The 23756-nt window shown below is 39.4% G+C and overlaps 1 protein-coding gene across 8 annotated transcripts in view; it reads left to right on the plus strand.

Annotated features, from left to right (window-relative positions):
- Xiap (X-linked inhibitor of apoptosis) overlaps positions 1-23756 on the plus strand; it is a 47873-nt gene that overhangs the window by 17434 nt on the left and 6683 nt on the right. For 4 of the 8 annotated variants that reach the window (XM_063280279.1, XM_063280278.1, XM_063280280.1 and 1 more), the window contains 5 exons: positions 12513-13413; positions 14710-14809; positions 16846-16924; positions 18105-18147; positions 19991-20191. In XM_063280279.1, the coding sequence (XP_063136349.1) occupies positions 12540-13413; positions 14710-14809; positions 16846-16924; positions 18105-18147; positions 19991-20191 (1297 nt within the window). In that variant the 5' untranslated portion in view covers positions 12513-12539. Of the gene's footprint in view, positions 1-12507; positions 13414-14709; positions 14810-16845; positions 16925-18104; positions 18148-19990; positions 20192-23756 lie in introns of all 8 variants that reach the window. The other 4 variants (XM_063280277.1, XM_006257509.5, XM_006257506.5 and 1 more) reach the window with 1 other exon arrangement.

The following is a 23756-nucleotide window of genomic DNA, read 5'->3' on the forward strand; positions in this document are numbered from 1 at the left end:
CTCTGCCCCCTGAATTCTAAGATCAAAGGCATGTGCTAACCACTGCCCAGTGAATATTGTGTTTTTGTATGTTTATGAATAGCACATTTTTTAGCATTTTACATGTACCTTTTATGTTATTTCTGTCACTGACAGTTGAACCCAGGTTCTTGCATATAATAATAACATGTTATAGTGTTCATATGAGCCTGTACACTGCTTTTTGAGACAAGGTCTTCCTGTAGTCCAGTTTGGCAGTACTTAGCTAACCTAGCCTCTGTGGTGGTTTCAATGAAAATGGCTCCCATAGACTCACAGGAGTGGCACTATTAAGAGGTGTGGCCTTGTTGAAGAAAGTGTGTCACTGTGGGTATGGGATTTGAGATTTCAGAAGCTCAAGCCAGGCCCTGTGGCTCTCCTGCTGTCTGCTAATCCAGATGTAGAGCTCTCAGGCTCCCTCTCCAGCACAGTGTCTGTGCGGATGCTGCCATGCTTTCTGCCATGGTGATAATGGGTTAAATCTCTGAGCTGTAAGTGAGCCCCAATTAAACGCTCTTCTTTATAACAGTTGCCTCGGTCACAGTATTTCTTCACAGTAATAGAACACTGACTAAGACAGCTGTGATCTGGTTTTATTTCCCTGAGTGTAAAGTATCAGTATTAGTTTTGTCTATTGTCTCATCCTTGACATGTTTGTTGGTTACATTGATTTGTGATACTGATCTTTGCCAAATAAGGTAAAAATAACATCGTGGTACAACGAAACCCATCACATTGTAGAGGAATTTAAAAATTGTTTTGATTACAAATGAGACTTAACAGTTTTACATACATTCATGATTCTTTATAGTACCTATTTGCAAATATTTCGATTTTCTGTTGACATATTCATCTCTTTCTTATAGAATTACAAGTGAATTCATGTCTTTCCTTAAAGCCACTGTTGGTTAAAAAAGCCACGACAGTTTAAAAGAAGGTGCTGACTGATACAAGATCCATTTCTACTTGAGAACATTTAATATTGGTGTGAAAAACAAATAAGATAGAAACAGATTTAGACGATGTCATCCCTTTTCACATTGCATGTATTTAGAGAGTGAGTGTGTATATACGCACCCTCACATCACGGCACTCAGTTTGGAGATCAGAGAACAACCTTTGGGACTTGGTTCCCTGGTACCATGTTGGTCCCAGGGATCAAACCCACACCACCAGGCTTGATGGAAATCGCCTCTACCCACTGACCCAGTTTGCCAGCACAGAGCATTCTATTTTTATTAAGTTTTAAATTCCTATACAGTGTGATGGTTTCGTTCATGTATATATCCTGTGTGTGTCATTTTACTTTGTTTCTATTCATCCTTGTCTCCTATTTCCCCCCACCCCTTTCTCAGTCACTTGTTTTCCCAGAAGAGTGTTATTATGTGGCTTTGGCTAGCCCTGAATTTGCAGAGGTCCACCAGCCTCTGCCTCACAAATGCTAGGCTTAAAGGTGTGTACCATCATAGCCAGCTGACACTCACTCTTGATATTGTTGTTAGTAGTAAGAAATTGTGAACTTTAGGTCCAGCATCAAGAGTGGGTATACTGATTCACACTTGTAATTCCAGCACTCAGGAGGCTGAGACTAAAAGGTAGCTTTGAGTTTGAAACCAGTGCACACCAAGTAGTGAAGTGAATACTATGCCAAGCAGAATTATACACTAAGCCCTTCCCCCAACCTCAAAGTCCAGCAGTGAAGTGCATAGTTATAGATTAGAGAGCTGGGCAGTCCAATCAGTAATTGGGCTAATGAAATCAATGGATGGTTGAGGGTCAAACGATGAAATATAAATAGCCAATAAACTTAAAAGTGTCCACTATCCTCAGCCACCAAAAAAATAGAAATAAAACAGTACTGAGATCCCATTTCACAACAAAGTGGCTATTTATGATGTAGATTATTTTTAATACTTCCTCTAGATAAATTCATAGACAAAGTTTCTAAGATGATAGTATTCATGTTTAAAGTTTCTTCTACCTCCTCCTCTTCTTCCTCCTCCTCTTCCTCCTCTTCCTCCTCTTCCTCCTCCTCCTCCTCCTCCTCCTCCTCCTCTTCCTTTTCTTCTTTTACATACACTGCCAGGATACTTTCCAGAACACTGGGCCAATTTTATTCTTTCTGTGGTGACTATTTGACACAATGTTTTTATTAATTTGTGAATATTATACAATATATTTTGACAGTATTCACCCCTACTCCTCCTTTTACAGAATGACTTTAAGTAAAACAGAAAAATAGCAAATGTTGAGAATTTGCTGGTGGTGGGAATATAAATTAGTTTAGCCACTATAGAAACCCAGAGATTTCTCAGAAAAATAAAACTAAAATCTTTCTTTTCTTTTCTTTTCTTTTCTTTTCTTTTCTTTTCTTTGACATAAGGTCTCTTATGGCCAGAGATGTTCGTGAATTCCTTATCCTCCCTCCTCCACTTCCCATGTGCTGTGATTATAAGCATGTGCCACCACACCTCCCTTTATTTAATTATTTGCTTATATGTTTACGAAGCAGGTTCTCATTCTGTAGCTCAGACTGGTCTGGTACTCTCTGTAACCCTGCTGGCTGGGAGGTTGTGGCTATTCTCCTGCCTCTGCCTCCCAAATGGAATTAAAGGTGTATGCCACTACTAGATGTCTAAAGACTTTTAAAATGCCTATATATGATTCTGTATTCCGAGAACATTTCTGGAAGAGTAAATAAGAAACTAGTGAGAGTGATTGCTTCTAGGAAGGGCCCTGGAGGTTTAAAGGTACAGAAGTGGGTAGATAGAGAACTTGAATTGTTCAGGTGGTTTAAGTCCACTTAATATCTGTTTTAAAAGTCAAAGTCACACTGTAAAACAATTAATTGCTTTTAACCTTATTTGAACATAGGGTTTTCACAGAATAATACACGTAAGATGATGTTATCAGAGTGAACTCTAGTTTACTCTGGCTGCCCTAGCTGTCCTGGAACTCCCTATATAAAACAGATTGGCCTTGAATTCACAGAGATCTGCCTGCCTCTGTCTCCCAAGGGCTGAGTGTAGAGGTATGTACCACCATTCCCTGCAAAGCTACTTCTCAATATATTTTTACCATATTGAGAAAATATCCTTCAAACTTGAAAAGTTTGTTATTCATTGTTTTAAATAGTACACAATTATTATAGACATATCCACACATAATAGACCATAGGAACCGTTGTTTTTTACATTCTTAATTTCTGTATGTAATTATTTTATTACTTGTGTGCATTGTACTGTAATTATTAAAAAGTAATGGCAATGGGTTGGGGATTTAGCTCAGTGGTAGAGCGCTTGCTAGGGCCCTGGGTTTGGTTCCCAGCTCCGGAAAAAAAAAAAAAAGAAAAAGAAAAAAGAAAAAAAAGTAATGGCAAAAAGAAAGTAGGTGTTCTGAGTGTGTATGTGGAGAGTGACTATCAGTGACAGGTAGATACTACATAGTTAATTTTAATCTTTGTTTATGTGTATGAGTGTTTTGTTTACATGTATATGTTTGTATCCTATGAGTGCATGGTATCCCCAGGGGCAAGAAAAGGGCATTAGCTCTCCTGGAACTAGAGTTACAAACAGTTGTGAGCTGCCATGCTGGTGCTAGGAGCTAAACCCAGGTCCTCTGAAAGCAGCCAGTGCTCTTAATTGGTCAGTCATCTCCCATGCCTCCTGTTTATTTTTTAAGATAGTGTTTGTAGCATAATCCTACGAAAAATCCAGTCAGGCTGAGAAGTGTAGCTTTATGACAGAACACCAGCCCCCAATCCAATCCACAGTAGAACAAGCACAACAAAAAGAAGAGAATACAAAGTCTTTGTGTAAAAATATATACTAGGTTTTCATTTGTGTAAGCTTATTTTTCTTTTGGTAGATTTTATATCTAAAACATGGTACTGGAACTCACTAAATAAATATAAAAGTGTTAGGCATAGTTGTCTGCAATCCCAGTTTATGAAAGGCTGAGGCAGGAGGATGGTGAGTTTATTGCTAGCTCTTGACAAAACCTGGGTTGTTAATAAACCTTGTTTCAACACTCTCCTTGCCCCATAAAATAAATGTACACCGGAAGCTTGAAATGCTGCTAGAGGCCTATAATCCTAGCACTTAGAGAGCTAAAGAGGAGGATTACAAGGTCAGTGGCTTGCCTGGACTACAAAGCAGGGTCAAGGTGAGTCTGCCACCTGACTGACAGCTACCCAGTCTCAGAATTTAGAATGGACTGACAGTGAGGTGGCTCAGCAGGTGAAGCATTGCCGTGCCAGGACCCACGTAAAGGTGGAGCAAGAGCTGACTCCACAGAGCTCCTCTCTGACCTCTGGACTCAGGCTGTGGCTCCACGTGCCTTTCCCCAACCATGCACACAAAGTTTTGAAGATAAGTAAAAATGTTAAAAACCTAACCTAGGTGAGGATCTAATCCAGCCTGAGATCACTCACCTAGTATGTGGAAGGTTTGTTCCCCAGCAGCACAAAACAACAAGGACATACTAATATACAAATAAGCACCAGGAATTCCAGCGAGCCTGGAAAATAGGGGTATATTGTTAGTAAAGGAGTCTCATTAACAGAGACAGTGAAATTTACCTTTTAAATATTTAGAATTGCCAAGAGATGGTGATACCTGTGTTTATTTTAATCCCAGTCCTCAGGAGGCAGAAGCAGGTGGATCTCTTGATTTCTAGGCCATTCTGGTTTACAGAGTGAGGTCTAGAACAGTCACGACTACACATGGAAATCCAGTCTCTAAAAGTAAAACAAAAAAAACAAAAAAACAAAAAAAAAAAGAAAGAAAAGAAAAGAAATAAAAATGTAACCACATGGTGGTGCACATCTTTAGCCTCAGCACTCTGGAGGCAGAGGCGGCTGGATCTCTGTGTTCAAGACCAGCCAGAGCTACATAGTTCGAATTTGTCTAAAAAAGAAAAACATAAAATAAACAATAGGGGCTGATAAGATAACACTAGGGGCTCAGCAGTGAAATGTGCTTTGCTGCCAAGTCTTATGACCTCAATTCAATCCCTTGAGCACACATGGTGAAAGAAGGGAACTGATTCCTGCAAATCGTCCTCTGATTTCCACATGCATGGTGTGGTGCGAGCTCCTTCATCTAAAAAATAAATAGGAGAATTTAAATACACAGGAGCCCAGTGTGGTACACATCCTTAAACCCAGCAGTTAGGAGATGACAGCCGGAGGACATGGATTTCAAGGCTGCCCTGTGTTACATAGGATGCTGCCCTCCTTCCTCATTTTCCATTTCCCTCAAAAATAAAATTATAATGATAATAGTAGTAGTAGTAGTAGTAGTAATACTTGAAAACTTAAGTACAGAGATTTTCAGTACTATTTCACACTAGAGTTTATGTGTTTAAGAAACAATTAACTGGGCTGGAGAGACAGCTCGAAGTTAAGAGCACTGGCTGCTCTTCCAGAGGTCCTGAGGTTGATTCCCAGCAACCACATGGTGGCTCACAACCATCTGTAAAGGGATCTGATGCCCTCTTCTGGTGTGTCTGAGGACAGCTACAGCATACTTACATATAAATAAATAAATCTTTAAAAATCATTTAAAAAAATCCTAAACAGTAGGTTGTAAGTAGCTTTAAGATAGGTAGCTTTAAGTAGGTGAAATAATAGCTTTAACATAGTTATCATTATTAACTATCATTACTAATCATTATCATTATCAAGTCTTCCTGGATGTCTGAATGACCTACTAAAATGTTAACAGGTCTCTTGTGAACATTTACAGTAATCTACAAACTGCTTAAAATTTCCAGGTATTGCCTGTTTTTTTTTTTTAAGTGAAATTTGGTGCTGACCTTGTTCTTGACATCCATATCCACAGTTAATGCTGAACACTCACTTAGGAGTAATGTATGTGCCTGCAGATCAGCTGGGTCTCACCTTGGCTTCCACCACTCCTCCTGCTCTTCCTTCCTCCTCCTCTTCTGCTATTAATCATCCCATTCATTTACATCTCAAATGATACCCCCTTCCTGGTTACCCCCTCCACAAGCCCCCATCCCATCTGTCCTCTCCCCCCCTCCCCTTGGCCTGTATTAGGGTGCTCCCCCATCTACCCACTCTCGCCCTTCTACTCTTCTACTAGCAGTTTCTTTCCTTTCTTTCCATCCATCTTTCCTTCCTTCCTTCCTTTGTTTGTTTTTTTTGTTTTGTTTTTTTGTTTTGTTTTGCTCTTGATTTTGTATTTTTTGTTCGTTTTTTGAGGTAAGGTCTCACCATATATCCCTCACTCTATAGCCCTGGTTGGTCCTGACCACCTAGCAGTCCTCCTGCCTCAAACTTCCAAGTCTGATTCAGGCATGAATCACCCTGCCTGCCTTTTAAAGACATTTTGAGATAAAAGACCATGCATAATAATTGTGATCATTATAACACACACACACACACACACACACACACACACACACACACAGACACCCTAGTCAGCTCTGTGTGTGTGTGTGTGTGTGTGTGTGTGTGTGTGTGTGTGTGTGTGTGTGTGTGTAAGTTTTACTGGATACACAATATGAGAGAAGCACATATAGGTAAAGTGAGTGATTAGAGGTCAAGTACAACTTGATGGAGTTGTTTTCTGACCATTACTGTTACATTGTTAGGGTTTAACTCAAGCCACAGACTCTGTGGGATAAGTGCTTTTACCTACCAAGCTCTCTACAGCCCCCCAGGTTTCTCTCGGTTGTTACTTGTCTTTCACTTTTAGCTCATCTGATAACTCTCTTTTGTACTCTTCTACATCCTACAATGTACATGCAGTATTCATTCAGATACTGCTTTCTAAACCTATATACCCTAAACCAATAGCATGGACTTAATCCCTAAGGAAGTGGTTTCCTTTTATTTTTTTGAAGCAAGGGTCTTAAGCTCACCTAGAACTCAACCATCTTTCTGCCCCAGACTCCTGATGGCCAGTGTTACAGGGATGTGTTACTATATCCACTTAAAGGCTCCTCTTGGAAGCTTCACAGAGAGATGCTCCCATAGAATGACAAAGTTTCACAGATCTAGAGTAGGATGAACAATTGAATGCACAAATGTCTGCCATTGTGAAATAAGACTAGACCTTTAATTTTATGTTTTGATTGTATCAAGAAATAAAACATTACCTCAGGGAAGGTAAGTTTCACCATTTTGTTTATGCTGGCCATTCTTTAGGAATATAATAGACTTGAAATGCTTAGTCTTCTAGTCTACACTGAAGTCTCATTTTATCCTATTTTTTATTGTTTGATTTTTTTTTGAGATAGGGCTTCTCAGTGTATCTACCACTTGCCCTGAAACTTGCTCTGTAGTCCAGGCTTGTCTTGAACTCATGGAAAACTGCCTGCCTCTGCCTCCAGAGTGTTGGGACTAAAGGTATGCACAGACTAAAGTCTTACTGATGGGAAGGACTCATATTCTCAAAGGCAACCCAACCTATTTATTACTGCATTTGACTTGTGAAGTTCATATGTTGTGCTAAAATGTTTTGGTTATGAGCCAGCCAGAGGGCTCATCAGGTAAAACCACTTCCTACCAAACCTGATGACCTGGTTTTTTTCTCTTTGGAGTTCACGTATTAAGAGGAGAAAACTGGCTTCTGAGAATTGTCCTCTGACCTCCACACATGTGCTGTGACACATACCCTGACCTAAACACACACACACACACACACACACACACACACACACACACACACACATTTTTTTAAATGCAAAAAATAAGTAAAATATATTAAGTATATACATTGGCCTTAATTCCACTGTAAGGTACATTGCATTTAGGTTTTGTTCTCACATATCAATCTTCCTTTCTTTTGGGATGAATAGGCTTGTTTCTTCCAACTATTCCTCATATACTGTTATCTTGAACGTTCGTCTGAGGACATGAAAATGTGTCAGTGTCTCTCCTAAAGTGTGTTGGAACTGAAGGTAATAGTCACCATGTATCTGAATGGGATATGAATGTTCCACATCTGGACACTAACATAGTCTGAAGGCTGTGGGTTTTTTTACAGCCATGTAATGTTGGCTTGTAATGAATTTGCAATTAACTAAAATCCCAAGGTTTTAAACTGGAAGTTCGCCTTTATGTGACTTCATTCTAAACAATTCGTTCATTTTGTTAGTTATGCAATACTTTTTTAAAAACATTATAAAATGTTGCATATTTCTGTAATAGGTTTCGTCTTACTAGCTTATCAACTAGCCGTTTGTTTGTTTGAATCTTTTATATAATTATCTAGCTTTTGTTGATTCAATAAAGAACTTTGAACATTATTGTCAGAATGTTTTCAAATATCTGGAAAATAATACTTAAAAGTATCTAAAACTGTATTCCAAAAAGTTTCTCAGAGATAGATAAAAGTCAGCTCTTAAGGGATATGTGAATACTAATGAAAATTGGCAAGGCCACATAAGCCTGAAGGGTATTGTCATTTTTCAAGAGAGGCGTTTTTTAACATTACTCAAAGGGAATTGATGTTCTAAGACATATTGTACTTACATAATCCACAAAGGTTTGTATAAATCTTCTCAAGATCCCTAAAACAAGACATCATGGCCATTCTGCTCTTTCGTTTATTTTTTTTTTTCAGACAGAGTCTCATTATGTGGCCCAGGCTGGTTTCTAATTCAGTGTCCCCTGTTTCAGCCCCTAAATCCCTAAATATATTCTAGTTCCAGGGGATGCATCATTTTTATTCCATGTGCACTAGTGTTTTGCCTGTATGTATGTATGTCTGTGTGAGGATGTTGGATCCCCCTGGAATTAGAATTATAAACAACTGTGAACTGCCATGTGGGTGATAGGAATTGAATGAACCCTGGTCCTCTGGAAGAGCAGCCAATACTCTTTAATTGCTGAGCCATCTCTCCAGCCCTTAAAATATTTTAATTGACAGCAGTAATTATATAAGTGTATGGGATACAGTGTGGTATTTCAGTACATGGAAAGTATGTTGAATAAGATCAGAGTAATTTTCATTGTCTCTTCATTTCAGACTTTTTTTTGCATTGAGAATACTCAAAATGAAGTGGGCTCTGTGGCGCAATGGATAGCGCATTGGACTTCTAGTATGATCGAGAGAATACTCAAAGTGTGTCTGTTAACTATTTTACAGACTATTTTTTTTTCTTTTCTTTTTTTCTTCAGAGCTGAGAACCGAACCCAGGGCCTTGCGCTTGCTAGGCAAGCGCTCTACCACTGAGCTAAATCCCCAACCCCCTGTTAACTATTTTAAACTAGTCAGTTAATTATTGTCAATCACAGTTTTCCTAGTTTACTACAGAACATTTAGTAATCAGGGCTAGATCAATGGCTCAGTGGCTAAACCATATGCTATGCAAGCATGAGGACCTAAGTTTTGATTCTCAGGATCTAAATAAATCCTGGGCATGAGTGGGCATGGCGGTGTACCCTTAAATCTAGGAGGAGACAGGCTCTCCAGAGCAAGCTGGCTAGCTGACTAGACATGTTGGTAAGGTCTAGATTTATTTAGAGATCATCTTTCAATGAATAAGATGGACTGAAAATTTGGGGTGATTCCCAACATCAACCTTGGGTTTCTACATGTACAGGCCTGTACCTGTACGTATTTACCCACACACATAAAAACATGGAAAAAAGAAAAGTTCTTTATCCTGCAGGGCTTATTGGTACATGCCTGTAATCCCAGGACTGTGGAGGCTTAGGCAGAAAACATGAGGCCTGCCTGGGTTACACAGTGAGCTCTGTCTCCAAAGGAAAAGGAAAGCATTGTGTTAGTTCTGTTCAGCTTATGCACATTGAGCGTCCTATTTCCATTCAATCTCCCTTCATCTAGGTTCCCTTAACTACTACTGTTCTGGGAGATTAACCTTTTAGCTTCCACATATGTACCTAACATGTTTCCTTTCACATAATGTCCTTCCATTTCTATTCATGTTTCTGCCAGTGGCAGAATTCTAATGTTTTTAAGCCTAATATTATTGTATATACATACACTAAATTTTCTTTATCCATTCAGCAACGGTCACTGAAAGCTGATTTCACATACACACAATGCTATAATAAATATCCAAATGCAGGTGCCGCTTTAACATACTGATTTCACTAGCCTGGATGTATGCCCAGTTGTGAGACTGCTGGATCCTGTTTTAAAGTTGTCTCTGCTTTGTTTATTTTTGAGATTGTGTATCACAGGCTGACCTAAAACCTTGTTATGTAGCTGAGAATAAGCTTGAAATTCTGATCCTCTTACTTCTACCTCATGAATTTGGGATTATAGATGTACTGGCACACCCAGTTTTCCTAGTGCTGAGGATTAAACCCAGGGCCGTGAGCATGCTACTTACGTACTCTACTACTTGAGCAACATCCCATCATTGTCTACCGGGTTTTGAAAGTTTTTACTTTTAAACGTGTATTTGTGTGTCTGTGTGAGTTGGTGTGTGCACATGAGTGCAGGTGCGAAGGCCAGAGGATTAGATCCCCTGAAACGGAAGTTCCAGGTGATTGTGAGCAGCTGATTGCAGCTGTGGATGCTGGGAGTTGAACTTGGCTCCTCTGGAAGGGCAGAAAGTGCTCTTAACTGCTGAGCCCTCTGTCCAACCCCTAACTCTCTCTGGTTTGCGAAGAGACTCCATTAGGCCTGGAGAGATGACTCAGTGCATGGTGGAGGCAGATAGGGAATCCCTTGGAGCAAGCAGATCAGTGAGCTCTGAGTTCATCTGAGAGATCCTGCCTCATCAAAGTATTGAGTTATAGCTGATATCCACTCACATGAATGCTACCAGGCACACATATCTCCACAAAACCAAAAAGAGCCTCCATTTGTATTCCATAATAGCTGTTTACATTCCTGTTTGCAGGTCCCTGTTGTTTACATCCTTGGTGGCATTTGATGCTTTTTGTCTTTCAAATATAGCTATCCTAATAGGGAAGGGGTGATACCTCACTGTGGTTTTAATTTTTCTTCCCCTGGTGTGATGTTGATGTGTTTTCATGTGTTCTTTGGCTGTTTGTGTGTCCTCCTCTGAAGGATATACCCTGATGTGCACTCATTTTTACATCCGAATCTTTCCTTTTCACTGCGAAGTTACTTGCGATTGAGCCGTTTGGTTATCTTGCGTTTGACAGACCCACTGGGGGCGTTATGGCATTGTGGAAGACTCTGGAGAACTAGGTTTTTCTGTAGCTTAGGTGACCACATGCTCTTCTGCTTTGCCTAAGGTGACCATGATTTATGCTGTTGTCCTTGTACAATTATTAGTAGCATCACTTTGCACTTTCAGACCTGTTGGAGGACAGACTATCTTGCCTCTCTTCCCAGAGCCCAGCTAAGTCCTTTGGTGTGTTATCTGGGTTCAGCATTGCACAGTTGAGATTTGGCCTCTAATGAGGCTGCTCTTTCACTCAAACACATTGTTTCTTGACCAACAGAAGTGTATAGCAAAAGTAACTTCAATTCATATCTGTAAATATTTAGAATTTTTCTTAAGGCATTCTCTGCATCTGTGTTTCTTGCCTCTCTGTTGTATGTATATGTGTACACACATAAAATAAGGGACAGTCCACTTCCAGCAAAAAATGGGTTCTACACATGAAAATGAAAAGCATTTGATATCTTTAACATGCTGAAACCAATACTGTGAATACTTTTTGTGTTTAATAAATTTTCTAGTCCTTTGAGAATTTTATACATTGCATTTTGATCATAGTACCGTCCTTCCCAGCTTCTCCCAGATTCACCCACCTAAGTTTGTGTGTGTGCTTTTTTCAATCCATCAAGTTTCATTTGTTCTTCCTGTATACTCTTGAGCATAGGATCCACTAGAGCACCTTTGTTTTGCTCAGCAAGAAAGTAAAAATATTTTTTAAATTAATGCATTACCATTCTAAACATTCATCTGTTTTTAAATAGTAAAAGATTGAATTTTGATGCCTTGAATATGTAATGATTCATTATAACAATTATGCAGTCTTTAATAATCTGTATATTTTATGCTGCTTTCATGTTTTTCCTAATTAATGACTTCACATGTTTAATATTTATAATTTCTCTGTCATAGTTTCCATATTTATATAAAATGAATACTTAAGATCAGCAACTCTGCTCTTTTTGCTTATATACTATTTTCCATCAAAATAGAAAATGGGACTGAGGCTTAGGCTTGTTGGTGGAGCACTTGCCTGGAATGCAGAAGGCCCTGTGACGGAAACCTAAGGCTGCAATAAATAAGTGGGAGAGAAACAGGCTGGGGGTGTAGTTCTGACTTAGAACATGTGTTCGGCATTATGTGAAGCCCTAACACTGGAAAAGGAAAGCAAACAAAAGCACACACTTGAAAACTCAAGTGGTTTGGTAATGTACTACTCTAGTGTTTAGAATTAAAATGTGATTGTGCCATTATTTTTATGTCATCACTGGATAATTTATTAGTGCTTAGTATCAGAAATATATTCCTTATGTTTTGTGTTCTGCAGTTCCTAATGCAATGTTCTCTTTTTAGAAAAGGTGGACAAGTCGTATTTTCAAGAGAAGATGACTTTTAACAGTTTTGAAGGATCTAGAACTGTTGTACCTGCAGACACCAATAAGGATGAAGAATTTGTAGAAGAGTTTAATAGATTAAAAACATTTGCTAACTTCCCAAGCAGCAGTCCTGTTTCAGCATCAACATTGGCGCGAGCGGGGTTTCTCTACACTGGTGAAGGAGACACCGTGCAGTGTTTCAGTTGTCACGCGGCAGTAGATAGATGGCAGTATGGAGACTCAGCTGTTGGAAGACACAGGAGAATATCCCCAAATTGCAGATTTATCAATGGTTTTTATTTTGAAAACGGTGCCACACAGTCTACATCTCCTGGCATCCAAAATGGCCAGTACAAATCTGAAAACTGTGTGGGAAACAGAAATCATTTTGCTCTTGACAGGCCGTCGGAGACTCATGCAGATTATCTCCTGAGAACTGGACAGGTTGTAGATATTTCAGATACCATATACCCGAGGAACCCGGCCATGTGTAGTGAAGAAGCCAGACTGAAGACGTTTCAGAACTGGCCAGACTATGCCCATTTAAGCCCCAGAGAGTTAGCTAGTGCTGGACTCTACTACACGGGGATTGATGATCAAGTGCAATGCTTTTGTTGTGGTGGAAAACTGAAAAATTGGGAACCCTGTGACCGTGCCTGGTCAGAGCACAGGAGACACTTTCCCAACTGCTTCTTCGTTTTGGGCCGGAATGTTAATGTTCGAAGTGAGTCTGGTGTGAGTTCAGATAGGAATTTCCCAAATTCAACAAATTCTCCAAGAAATCCAGCCATGGCAGAATATGACGCACGGATCGTTACTTTTGGAACATGGCTATACTCAGTTAACAAGGAGCAGCTTGCAAGAGCTGGATTTTATGCTTTAGGTAAACTTCACCAGTAAATTACTTTCCAAATGTCACAGGGCTCCTAAAAAGAAAATCGTTGCCTTTAGTTTGCTCATTATCAGTATCATTCTCTGAACTCATATGTTAAATCTTTGATGGAACTACTGAATTTGTGTTAAAAGGCTCTGCTTTTATGAGTCAGATCTGTTCAAGTAATTCTTGGGTGGGGGAGGTTGCAGTTGAGAGAGAAAAGGTGGTATCAATTCCTGAAAGATAGTGGATCTAATAGTAATACTAGCTGCCATTTATTGAGCATCTACTCGATATGCTCAAAATACCTACTACATGGATTTTCTCTACACTTCACCACAATCCCATAAACACAGTTACTATTAGAGAATTTAGTCTGAGTCATAGTAAATTGACATCAAGCTGAGTAAGCATGAGACCACATACCAGTAATCCCAGCAATCTGTCAGCTGAGTAGAAAGGCCAGCATGAGTTTGAGGGCACTTTGGGCTACACTGTGATACCAAAGCCAACCAAACAAAAATTACCATCTACCTTTAAGCATACTCCACATATTCAGAGTACTTTTCAAACGATTCCTGTGCATGTCTCAAGAAAAGCTGGCAGTGTTATGGCTTCTAGAAATTTTAATCTATATGCCTGATTCATTTAGGATTAAATATAGCCAAATTCAAAATATACATTATTTCAGTTATATAATACAGTAATCTTTTTTAGATTTATTTATTTATTTTATGTATATGAGTATACTGTAGCTGTCTTTAGAGACACTAGAACAGGAATCATATTACAGATGGTTGTGAGCCACCACGTAGGTGCTGGGATTTGAACTCAGGACCTCTAGAAGAGCAGTCACTGCTCTTAACCACTGAGTCATCTCTCCAGCCCATAACATAGTGAGCTTAAAGGTCTGTTTCATGACAGAGAGCTTGTTCTTAAAGATAGTTACCTTGTAATTTATGCTGAACTTTAACATTTGCAATAAAACTTAAACAGTTTTCAGTTTGATAAAGTAAATTTAATAGTGATGGTCCAAGTGACATATACTGGAAAAATGTAGTTTCTAATATAAAAACTGTGATTTTTCTTTGTCTTCTACAAAGTACATTATATTGAGATGATGAATTTAGTACATATTTTCCTTCAAATGACAAAGAGCATATCTAGGTATGATACCATCTTGAATGTTGTCTTTTAAGCCATGAGGTTTGATATAATTAGACACTCCTCAAATGTTAGAATGGGCATTTTCTGAAAACTTACACTTGAACAGAAACACATAGTTTTCCTTGTGCGCTTTCTTAGGTGAAGGTGATAAAGTGAAGTGCTTTCACTGTGGAGGAGGGCTCACGGATTGGAAGCCAAGTGAAGACCCTTGGGAACAGCATGCTAAGTGGTATCCAGGGTAAGATCCTTAATTGTTCATTCACTAATAGGCAAGTTGGACATTGTGCAGTGGAAACATTTGAATTACTTTTCACCTCAACTATTTTTGCCTTCACTATGGCTTGAAATTCACACCAAGTTTACAGAAATGGGGTCACCTACTTTGTAGGGAAAAAACCCACCTAAGACTTCTGGTAACCATAACATTCACTGCTTATATGTCATATGATACTTAGATAATTCTTCTATTTCTAAAAATCAAATTATAAAAATATATACATTTTTATTTAGTATAGTATACAAAAATAAATACTTTTTACTTAGAAGTAGGCTCTTTGGAGATTGGCATGAGCCCATGGTGCCATGAGAAGACCTGAAGAATGATCATAATGTATATTATTGTTTGTTTGTTTAATCTGAGACAAGGTCTCACATTACCTCAGGTTGACCTGAAATTCCCTATGTCTTCCAGGCTGGCCTCCATCTTGAAACCCTCTTGTCTCAGTTTCTTTGTCATCTTCCCTCTGTAAAATACAGTACTCAGCTAGCTTTATAAGTTATGTGAGCTTCTAATATATAAAATAATACCACTCCAAACATTAGAACAATCATTTGAAAAGAACCCTTTAAAAGCCACATTCAAGTTAAATGAGTGTTCAGTACTGATTTAAAAAGATTAACCATTTTGAACTTGTAAAAAACTGTCAGTATTGGTGATGGTGGCACATGGCTTTAATCCCAGCACTCAGGAGGCAGAGGCAGGTGGATATCTTAAATTTGAGGTCAGCCTGGTCTGTGGAGTTCCAAGATAGCCAAGGCTATACAGAGAAAACCTATATCAAAAAAAACCAAACAAGTAAAGAAATAGTAGCAAGTCACTGTTAGGTACTAATTTACTGGTTGCTTTTTACCTGCTGTCAGGTTTAGGTTTGTTTGTTTGAGATATGGTTTTTACGTAGTCTTAATTGGCCTGCATATTCCTATGTAGATTACGCTGCCCTTAAACCTCGTGCCAGTCTTCCAACTTGCCTTTTGAGTATTACAGAGGTGTGGTACCATGCTTGTCTTTTTTGTTTCTATTTTGGGATAATATTTTTTGTACATCAGGCTGTCAAGAATTCACTATGGAGCCAAAGATGGCGCTAAACTTCTGTACTTGGTTAATTCAGGTGTTTGCCACCATGCCTAGCTAATAACTTTTTTGACTTTTTTTTTCATTTTCTTTTTTGGCACTGGCTATATAAATAGCCCAGAGTAGCCAGGTTTTCATATTGGTCTTCGTATCTCAGCCTCCCAAGTGCTGAGATTACAGTCGGATGTCACCATACTTGGTTCCTAATTTAGTAACTCTTACTTGAAAATTGAAAGTTCTCAAATTGATAGTATTAGCATGATTATAGCCTTGGAATCATAGCTGGATAGGGAATTGGATAGCAGTGCTTTGTGGCTCCTCAGAAACAGTGTATGAAGCTGACCATTTAACCTCAGCTACTTCGGAGTCTGGTGAGATGGGAGGATGGGAATATCCAGGCCTGTCTAGGCTACAGAGCATACTCAAGGCCAGCCTGGACCTCTTAGAACCCAGCTCAAATAAAAAGACTGGGGTGATTTATGGTTATTCCTGCTTGGGCAGGAGTATTAGAAGTCCAAGGTTACGTTTGACTACATAGCAAATTTGAGGCCAGCTTTCGAATGGCCTCTGATGGAAACTGATGTTATCATTCAGTGATGGAGTGCCCGCTAAGGTACTCATGAGCCTTAGTTTAATCCCCAGTAACACATACAAAAAAGACAATGAAAGGATAGGTTTTGTTTGTTTGTTTGTTGCCTGGGTTGGGGATGTACACAATTGGAGGTTAGAGTACAGCCTGGAGGAGTTTGTTCTCTCCTAACATGTGAGCTCCTGAGATTGAACTCAGGCATCAGACTTCTCGGAAAGTGCCATCTCTCTGGCCCCCAAAAGGTAGTTAATGGAATTTATATGATAGAGACTGTCTTTACTAGTACTTCTCTAATTTATCAGCTAGTAGAATTTAATTTTCTTTAATCTTTCAGGTGTAAATATCTATTGGATGAGAAGGGACAAGAATATATAAATAATATTCATTTAACCCATTCACTTGGGGAATCTGTGGTAAGTTGCTTATTTGCAATGTGTTTTCAAATTCTATATCTTTGTTTTTCTTTTGTTTTCATTAATTTATTTATTCACTTTACATGCCATTATCCACCCCTATTTCCCAGTTTCTCCTTCACACAACTTCTTCCTCCGTATACCCTCCTTTTTCCCTGAGAAGGGGGAGACCCTCCCTGGGTATCACCACACCTTGGCATATCAAGTCACTGCAGGACTAGGTACATTATGCCGAGCCAGCAGGGATGCTCAGTTAGGGGAACAGGATCCATAGGCAGGCAATAGGTTCAGGAACAGCCCCTGCTCCATTTGTTCAGGATCCACATGAAGACCAAGCTTCACATCTGCTACATATGGGCGGGGTCTAGGTCTAACCCATGTTTGCTCTTTGGAGGGTGATTCAATCTCTGGGAGCCCCCAAGGGTCTAGGTTAGTGGACTCTGTTGGTCTTTCCTGTGGTCGGTCTCTCTCTCTCTCTCTCTCTCTCTCTCTCTCTCTCTCTCTCTCTCTCTCTCTGTGTGTGTGTGTGTACATACGTGTACACACCATGTGTTGTACCTGAGGAAGCCATAAAAGGGCATGATTTGGTATTAAAATTACAGGCAGTTATAAGCTGCCCAGTATGAATTCTGGGAACTGAACTCTGGTCTTCTAGGAGAGCAACAGGTGTTCTTAACTGCTAAACCATCTCTTTAGTAACCCTTTAGCGGATAATACTTAAGATTACAAAAATAAGGACAGGGATATACATGGGTTTTACTTTTTCTGGCTAGCATAAACAAGCCCCTGGATTCAATCTCTGATAAGACAAAAAAATTTAATAATATGTCTGAATTGACATATAGGACAGTGGCAATCATAGCATTAGTAAACTGAGAAGAACCTTGGACTGTGATGGGAGTCTAGAACTGACATGATGGTTCTACCATTAGTTTCTAGTTGAGTTTGTATTTGTTTCCCTCCGGGGAGTCATTTGATCTCATTGGCCCTTGGCTTCTTGTTTGTAAAGGGGCGATGATTAGATAGTCTTGCCTTCCTTCCATTCTGTTGGCTGGGCTCTTATGGATAGGCATGTTTCGAATTAGAATAAAGCCAATTTGTTTTATGTTTATTAACTTTTCAAATTGAGATAATTGCTTTTTGCTAAAGTGAAATCTTACCATTCATGTTTCTATTTTAGGTAAGAACTGCTGAAAAAACACCATCAGTAACTAAAAAAATCGGTAAATATGTTTATTAAAAATCTGTTTAGTTTTGTGGCCAGTTTATTATAGTTTGTTTAATGAGGCTGCTATAAATTTAAGAATTTAATTAAGTGCTTATAATTTTATACCAGACATTTTTGTAGTGAGTACATTAATAGAAAGCCAGGTGCTAGAGCGCTTGCCTAGGAAGCGCAAGGCCCTGGGTTCGGTCCCCAGCTCCGAAAAAAAGAACCAAAAAAAGAAGAAAAAAAAAAAAAAAAAAAAAAAAAAAAGAAAGCCAGGTGCTATGGTGCAAATCTATAATCCGAGCACTGAGGATGTTGAAGCAGGAGAATCCGGAACCTGTGGTCAGTCTGGGTTGCATGGCATGGTTTTAAGAAAGGAAGGAACGGAGGGAGGAAAATGTATTAAAGCAACAAAGGTATTAAAAGTTTAGATTTTAATTTTTCATTCATTTATTTATTTTATATGTATGGGTGTTTAGCCTTCATATATGTGTGCCTAGTTGCCCCAGAAGCCAGGAGAGGTATCAGATCCCCTGGAACTGAAGTTAAAGGTGGTTGTGAGCCACCATGTGAGTGCTGGGAACTGAATTCAGGTCCTCTGGGAGAGCAAGTGTTCTTAGCCTCTGAGCCATCTCAGTAGTCTATCTACTGTGTAGGCCGGACTGGCCTGGACCTCTCTCTTTCTGCCTCAGTCTCTTAAGTGCTGGGATTGAGGGAGTGTACCCCCATATACAGCTAAAGCTGATAGTGTGCTGGCAGCCGAGCCCAGTGAATGCCAAGTACTCTGAGCTGCAGCCTCAGTAGTGTTCCTACAGTTCCCTTGAAGAAACAAAGAGGTGATGTGATCTGCCTACTGCCGTGTTATCATTTTGTTTTGTTTCGTTTTGTTTTGTTTTTAGAGATAGGGTTTCTCTGTGTACTCTGGCTATAATGAATTTGCTTTATACACCAGGCTAGCCTCAAACTCACAGAGATCTGCCTGCCTCTGTCTCCCAATTAAAGGTATATACTATTATAAATTAGTAATAGAACTAGCATTATAAACAAGGTCTTCTAAATCACATAGCATATTGTAGATGTAATTTTTAGTGGGGTTATGTATGGTGTTTTGGTGGTAGTGGTGTGGAACAAAGTGTTTCATTGTATCTCAACTGTCCTAGAACTCACTTTGAAGATCAGGCTGGTCTCAAATTCCCAAATACCTTCCTGCCTCTGCCTTCAGAGTGTTAAAATTAAAGGTGTACACCATAACACCTGACACTGGAGTTCTTTTGGAGTTTCGATTTATTTGTCTTTTGTGGGGTTTGTTGATTGTTTTTAAGATCTGCTTTTTCAATTGAAGTGGTATGTTTCAAAGAAAGCTTAATTTAGAGTATCTGATGAGTCCCTGTTCCCTAATGTTGTAACATCATCTGTTTTGTGTGTCAAGGATTAGAAAGCAGGAGAATACTACAGGTATTTATAAATATGCTCGAAATGCGGGGCTATGTTGAATTATTTGGAATGGATTTGGTAACAGGCATAAATAACAAAGTTAAAGAAAGAATTTTCCCTAGCATACTTTTTGTGGTTTCTCAAGACAGGGTTTCCTGGATGTATTTGAACTTTCTCTGTAGACCAGGCAAGGCTAGAACTCAAAGATCTGCCTGTCCCTGCCTCCTGAGTGCTGGGAATAATGGCGTGCACCACCGCTTTTCTTCTTAACTTTGGGGATCAAAACCACAACACCACATATAGTAGGCAAACACTACCACTGAACTCTTCAGCTATCTTAAGTCCCTTAACTGTTTTACTGTTCAGTCATGTTAATGAAAATACTTGTATTATGTTCTTTCTCCACCCAACTTTGATTTCAGATGATACCATCTTCCAGAATCCTATGGTGCAAGAAGCTATACGAATGGGATTCAACTTCAAGGACATCAAGAAAACAATGGAAGAAAAGCTCCAAACATCTGGGAGCAACTATCTATCACTTGAGGTTCTGATTGCAGATCTTGTGAGTGCTCAGAAAGATAATTCGCAGGATGAGTCAAGTCAGACTTCATTGCAGAAAGGTATACATTGCTTGTTTCTGTCGGGAAAATCACCTTGCAGCCCATTCATTTCCTCTCTAATATCCCCATGGCATTAACACTTTGACTCTTTTATTATGGTAAACTTGAAACACAAACAGAAGTGGAAAGAAGAATGGGTTCGCTTCAATAATAAGCAACTTTTTTGTCATCTTAAGTCCCATCTTCTCTCTTTTTGGCCATAGTAAATGTCTATTTTGACATATATTCAACATAGAAGGGTATTTGTACATGTGCCCTTAATGCTGCTTCCTCAGGCTACTATAAGAAAATTCCACAGAACTGGGAAAGTCCAAAAGTAGATCCCCTGCAGATAGTTGACTTCCCAAAGTAGTGTGTATTTCATGCTAAAAATTCCCCCAAGAGTTCTCATGCTTATGACTTGATCAAACCTAATTGTATTCATGCATTGCTTAACAATGAATATATGTGTTGAGACATGGGTTGTTACATAATCTCATCATTGAATGAACGTCATCACTTATACTTACACAAACATAGATGGCATGTGTCCCAACCACTTGTTGTGGCCTCTTATCAAGTTTTATTAACTATATGTTATGCTTTCATATAACTAGCAGCTTAGGAGGTTGATTCATACCAACATCCTCACAAACCCGTGATGCATTATGCTATGACATTAGAAACAATACATGTTCTCTGGTACCAAAGCATTGTCCACTAACACTTGACTCTTTCCCAAAGCCTTTCCTCTGAGCATCATTGTGGAAGGTTAAGCTTGCAGCATGTGAGCGTAAGGAACCCAAACATTCATTCCCTATCACTTTGTTATCACATTTGACAAAATGAACTCTCAACCTCATCAGAAAGCTAGTTGGTTTTTTTTTTCTTCTTTTCGGAGCTGGGGACCGAACCCAGGGCCTTGCGCTTCCTAGGCAAGCGCTCTACCACTGAGCTAAATCCCCAACCCCCAGCAAGTTGGTTTTAATACCCCTTGTTGTTTTCAGTGCTAGAAGGTAAGCTCAGGTGCTACATGTCAAGCAGGCGCTCTTCCAATAAGACACAACCTCACTTCTCTGCTTTCTTAAAACATTCTTATACTTGATCCATTTTAATAAAGATCTAAAGAGTCGACAGTATATTCATCTTATTCAAATGTCTCAATTATATTAATTCTATATGATGATAGGATTCATGGTGTTTTCCCATATGTACTTAAATTCATTCCCCTTTCCTTCCACTGATTCTCTTCTGATTTCATGCACCCTTACCTTTTTGACCCAGTGAGTGCCTAGGGGCATGTAAATTACTGTGTGAACACGTGCATGCTTGCTTATGCATGTGCACATACATGTAAAGGCCAGAAATCAACCTCGGATGTGAGTGCGGAAGAGAGATAAGCAGATCCTCAGGGATCCCTGAGAAGTCAGTCTAGCCAATTGGTGACCTCCATGTTCAGAGAGAGACTCTGTCTCAAAAAATAATATGGAGGAGCATTTGACAAAGATAACTAACATAAGTCTCTACCCTTCTTGTACATAAGCAAGCACACTTATATACACAGGCACAAACCAGCCACATAAATACAGACATGGACACACAGGTTATTTTTTTCAGATTCTACATATTTTATTATTGAAAAAAAACCAATTATCTCATGTGAGAAAGAAAAGCAAATTAGAACTCCCAGTTTAAATGTGAGCAAGTCTCTAGTGGTCCAAACATTGATCTCCATCTGGTAGGATTAATATGTGACCATGACTCAGCATAAACCCTCAGTCACACCATTGTATAACAGCCAGAATTTCATTCTTCTCTAGTGTCTTATCTTGGAGTTGGACCTGGCTTTGTTACCAGTTTTTATCCTAACTCATTGGGTAGTATTGCCTTTGTTTCTTGGCCAGGGATCTCTTTATACTGAAAGGCTTGTAAGAAGACAAGGCAAGAAGCAATCAGGTGTATGGTGTGTGAATAGTGCAGGAAAGGTGCATACATTTTTTTTATTTGTTTTTAAATGCGTGAATGGACTTGGAGAGATAGTTCAGTGATCTAAAAAAAGTATTCTTGAAAAGGACACAAGTTTGATTTCCAGTATCCATATTACGTGTGTGTGTGTGTGTGTGTGTGTGTGTGTGTGTGTGTGTGTGACACGCACGCACGCACGCACGCACGCTTACTCGAGCCTAAGAGTTCAAGGCCACTGGGAGCAACGTGCAAGCAATATACTAAAAATATTAGGAAGTAACATCAAACATTATCTAGATACCAAGCTACATTGCTGTGTACCTCGAACATCCTTATCTCAAAGTGGGCCTTGTGAGAAAATACAAGGAGAAAGAGCCCTGATTGTGCGATGTAGGTTTTTAATCCTAACATTCCAGAGGCAGAGGCTGGTAGGTCTGTGAGAGTTCAAGGCCAGCCTGGTATATATAGCAAGTTCCAGAATAGACAGCTGCTTCGGTCCCCAGCTCCGAAAAAAAGAAAAAAAAAAAAAGAATAGACAGCTGCATAAGAGACACTGATTGAACAACAACAAAAAGATGCCATAGGCAAGGATAGTATAATAGTCACCTTTGTAGCATAAAGTAATTATTAAGGCTAAATTATTAGTCAGGCACATCCTCAGTATGTGACTGACTCGGAAAAGTTGAGCTGATGATATGCATTCATGTTCGACTTCTTTCCTGTGGGTCTGTAAAATGGAATTAAGATTAAACTCATGAGGAATATTAATTCCTGGGCATGGTGGTCCACACTTAGAATGCCAGCACTCTAGCGATTAAAGCAGAAAGCCAGTACTCATGACCATTTTAGGGTAACAGGACTGTCTCAAAAGGAAAAGGGTATTGGATTCTCAGTTATAGCTCAGTTCATGGAGAGCTTGCATAGCATGTACATACCCTAGATTTCATCTCCAGCACAGCAAAACCTGGATGTAATAGTATGGACCTTTAATCCCAGAATTTGGGAAGTATAAACAGGAAGAAGGTCAGGAGTTCAAAGTCATCTTTGGCTACATAATGAGTTTGAGTCCAGCCTGGGATATATGTATGTGACCCTGTGTTAAAAAGACCAAACAAAAATAACAGCAGAACAGCTTAGACTGTTAGCATTGTGCTTCTATTCTTTCAGTAAACAACCAAAAATACAGCAGTTAAGCTACTGACAGAGGGCTTTTTCCTTTATCCTTTTTTCTTTTTTTTGGGGGGGGGGGGCTAGAGACAGCTCTGTGTAGCACTGGCTGTCTTGGAACTTGCTGTGTAGACCACACTGGCCTCAAACTCAAGAGATCCACCTGCTTCTATCCCACAAATGCTGAGATTAAAGGCATCAACCACCACGCCCAGCCTGAAGGCTGTTTGTTATGAAGAAACCACAACAGTCCTTTTGTCCCCTTCGTCCCCTAGAACTCAAATGTGCTAGTGCCTCTCTCCAGTTCAGAATTCCTCAGCAGCTCGCCAACCCTCAGAGTCAAGTCTCACGTCTTCGGTGCTTTGCCACATCTTTAAGGGTTGGTTCCTGCTGAGCACTGTACCTGGTCTATTTACCTTCATATCAGTTACAGTTTTACTCACGCTCTCGTAAG

The sequence above is a fragment of the Rattus norvegicus genome, chromosome X (assembly GCF_036323735.1).
Source record: "Rattus norvegicus strain BN/NHsdMcwi chromosome X, GRCr8, whole genome shotgun sequence".
NCBI lineage: Eukaryota > Metazoa > Chordata > Mammalia > Rodentia > Muridae > Rattus > Rattus norvegicus.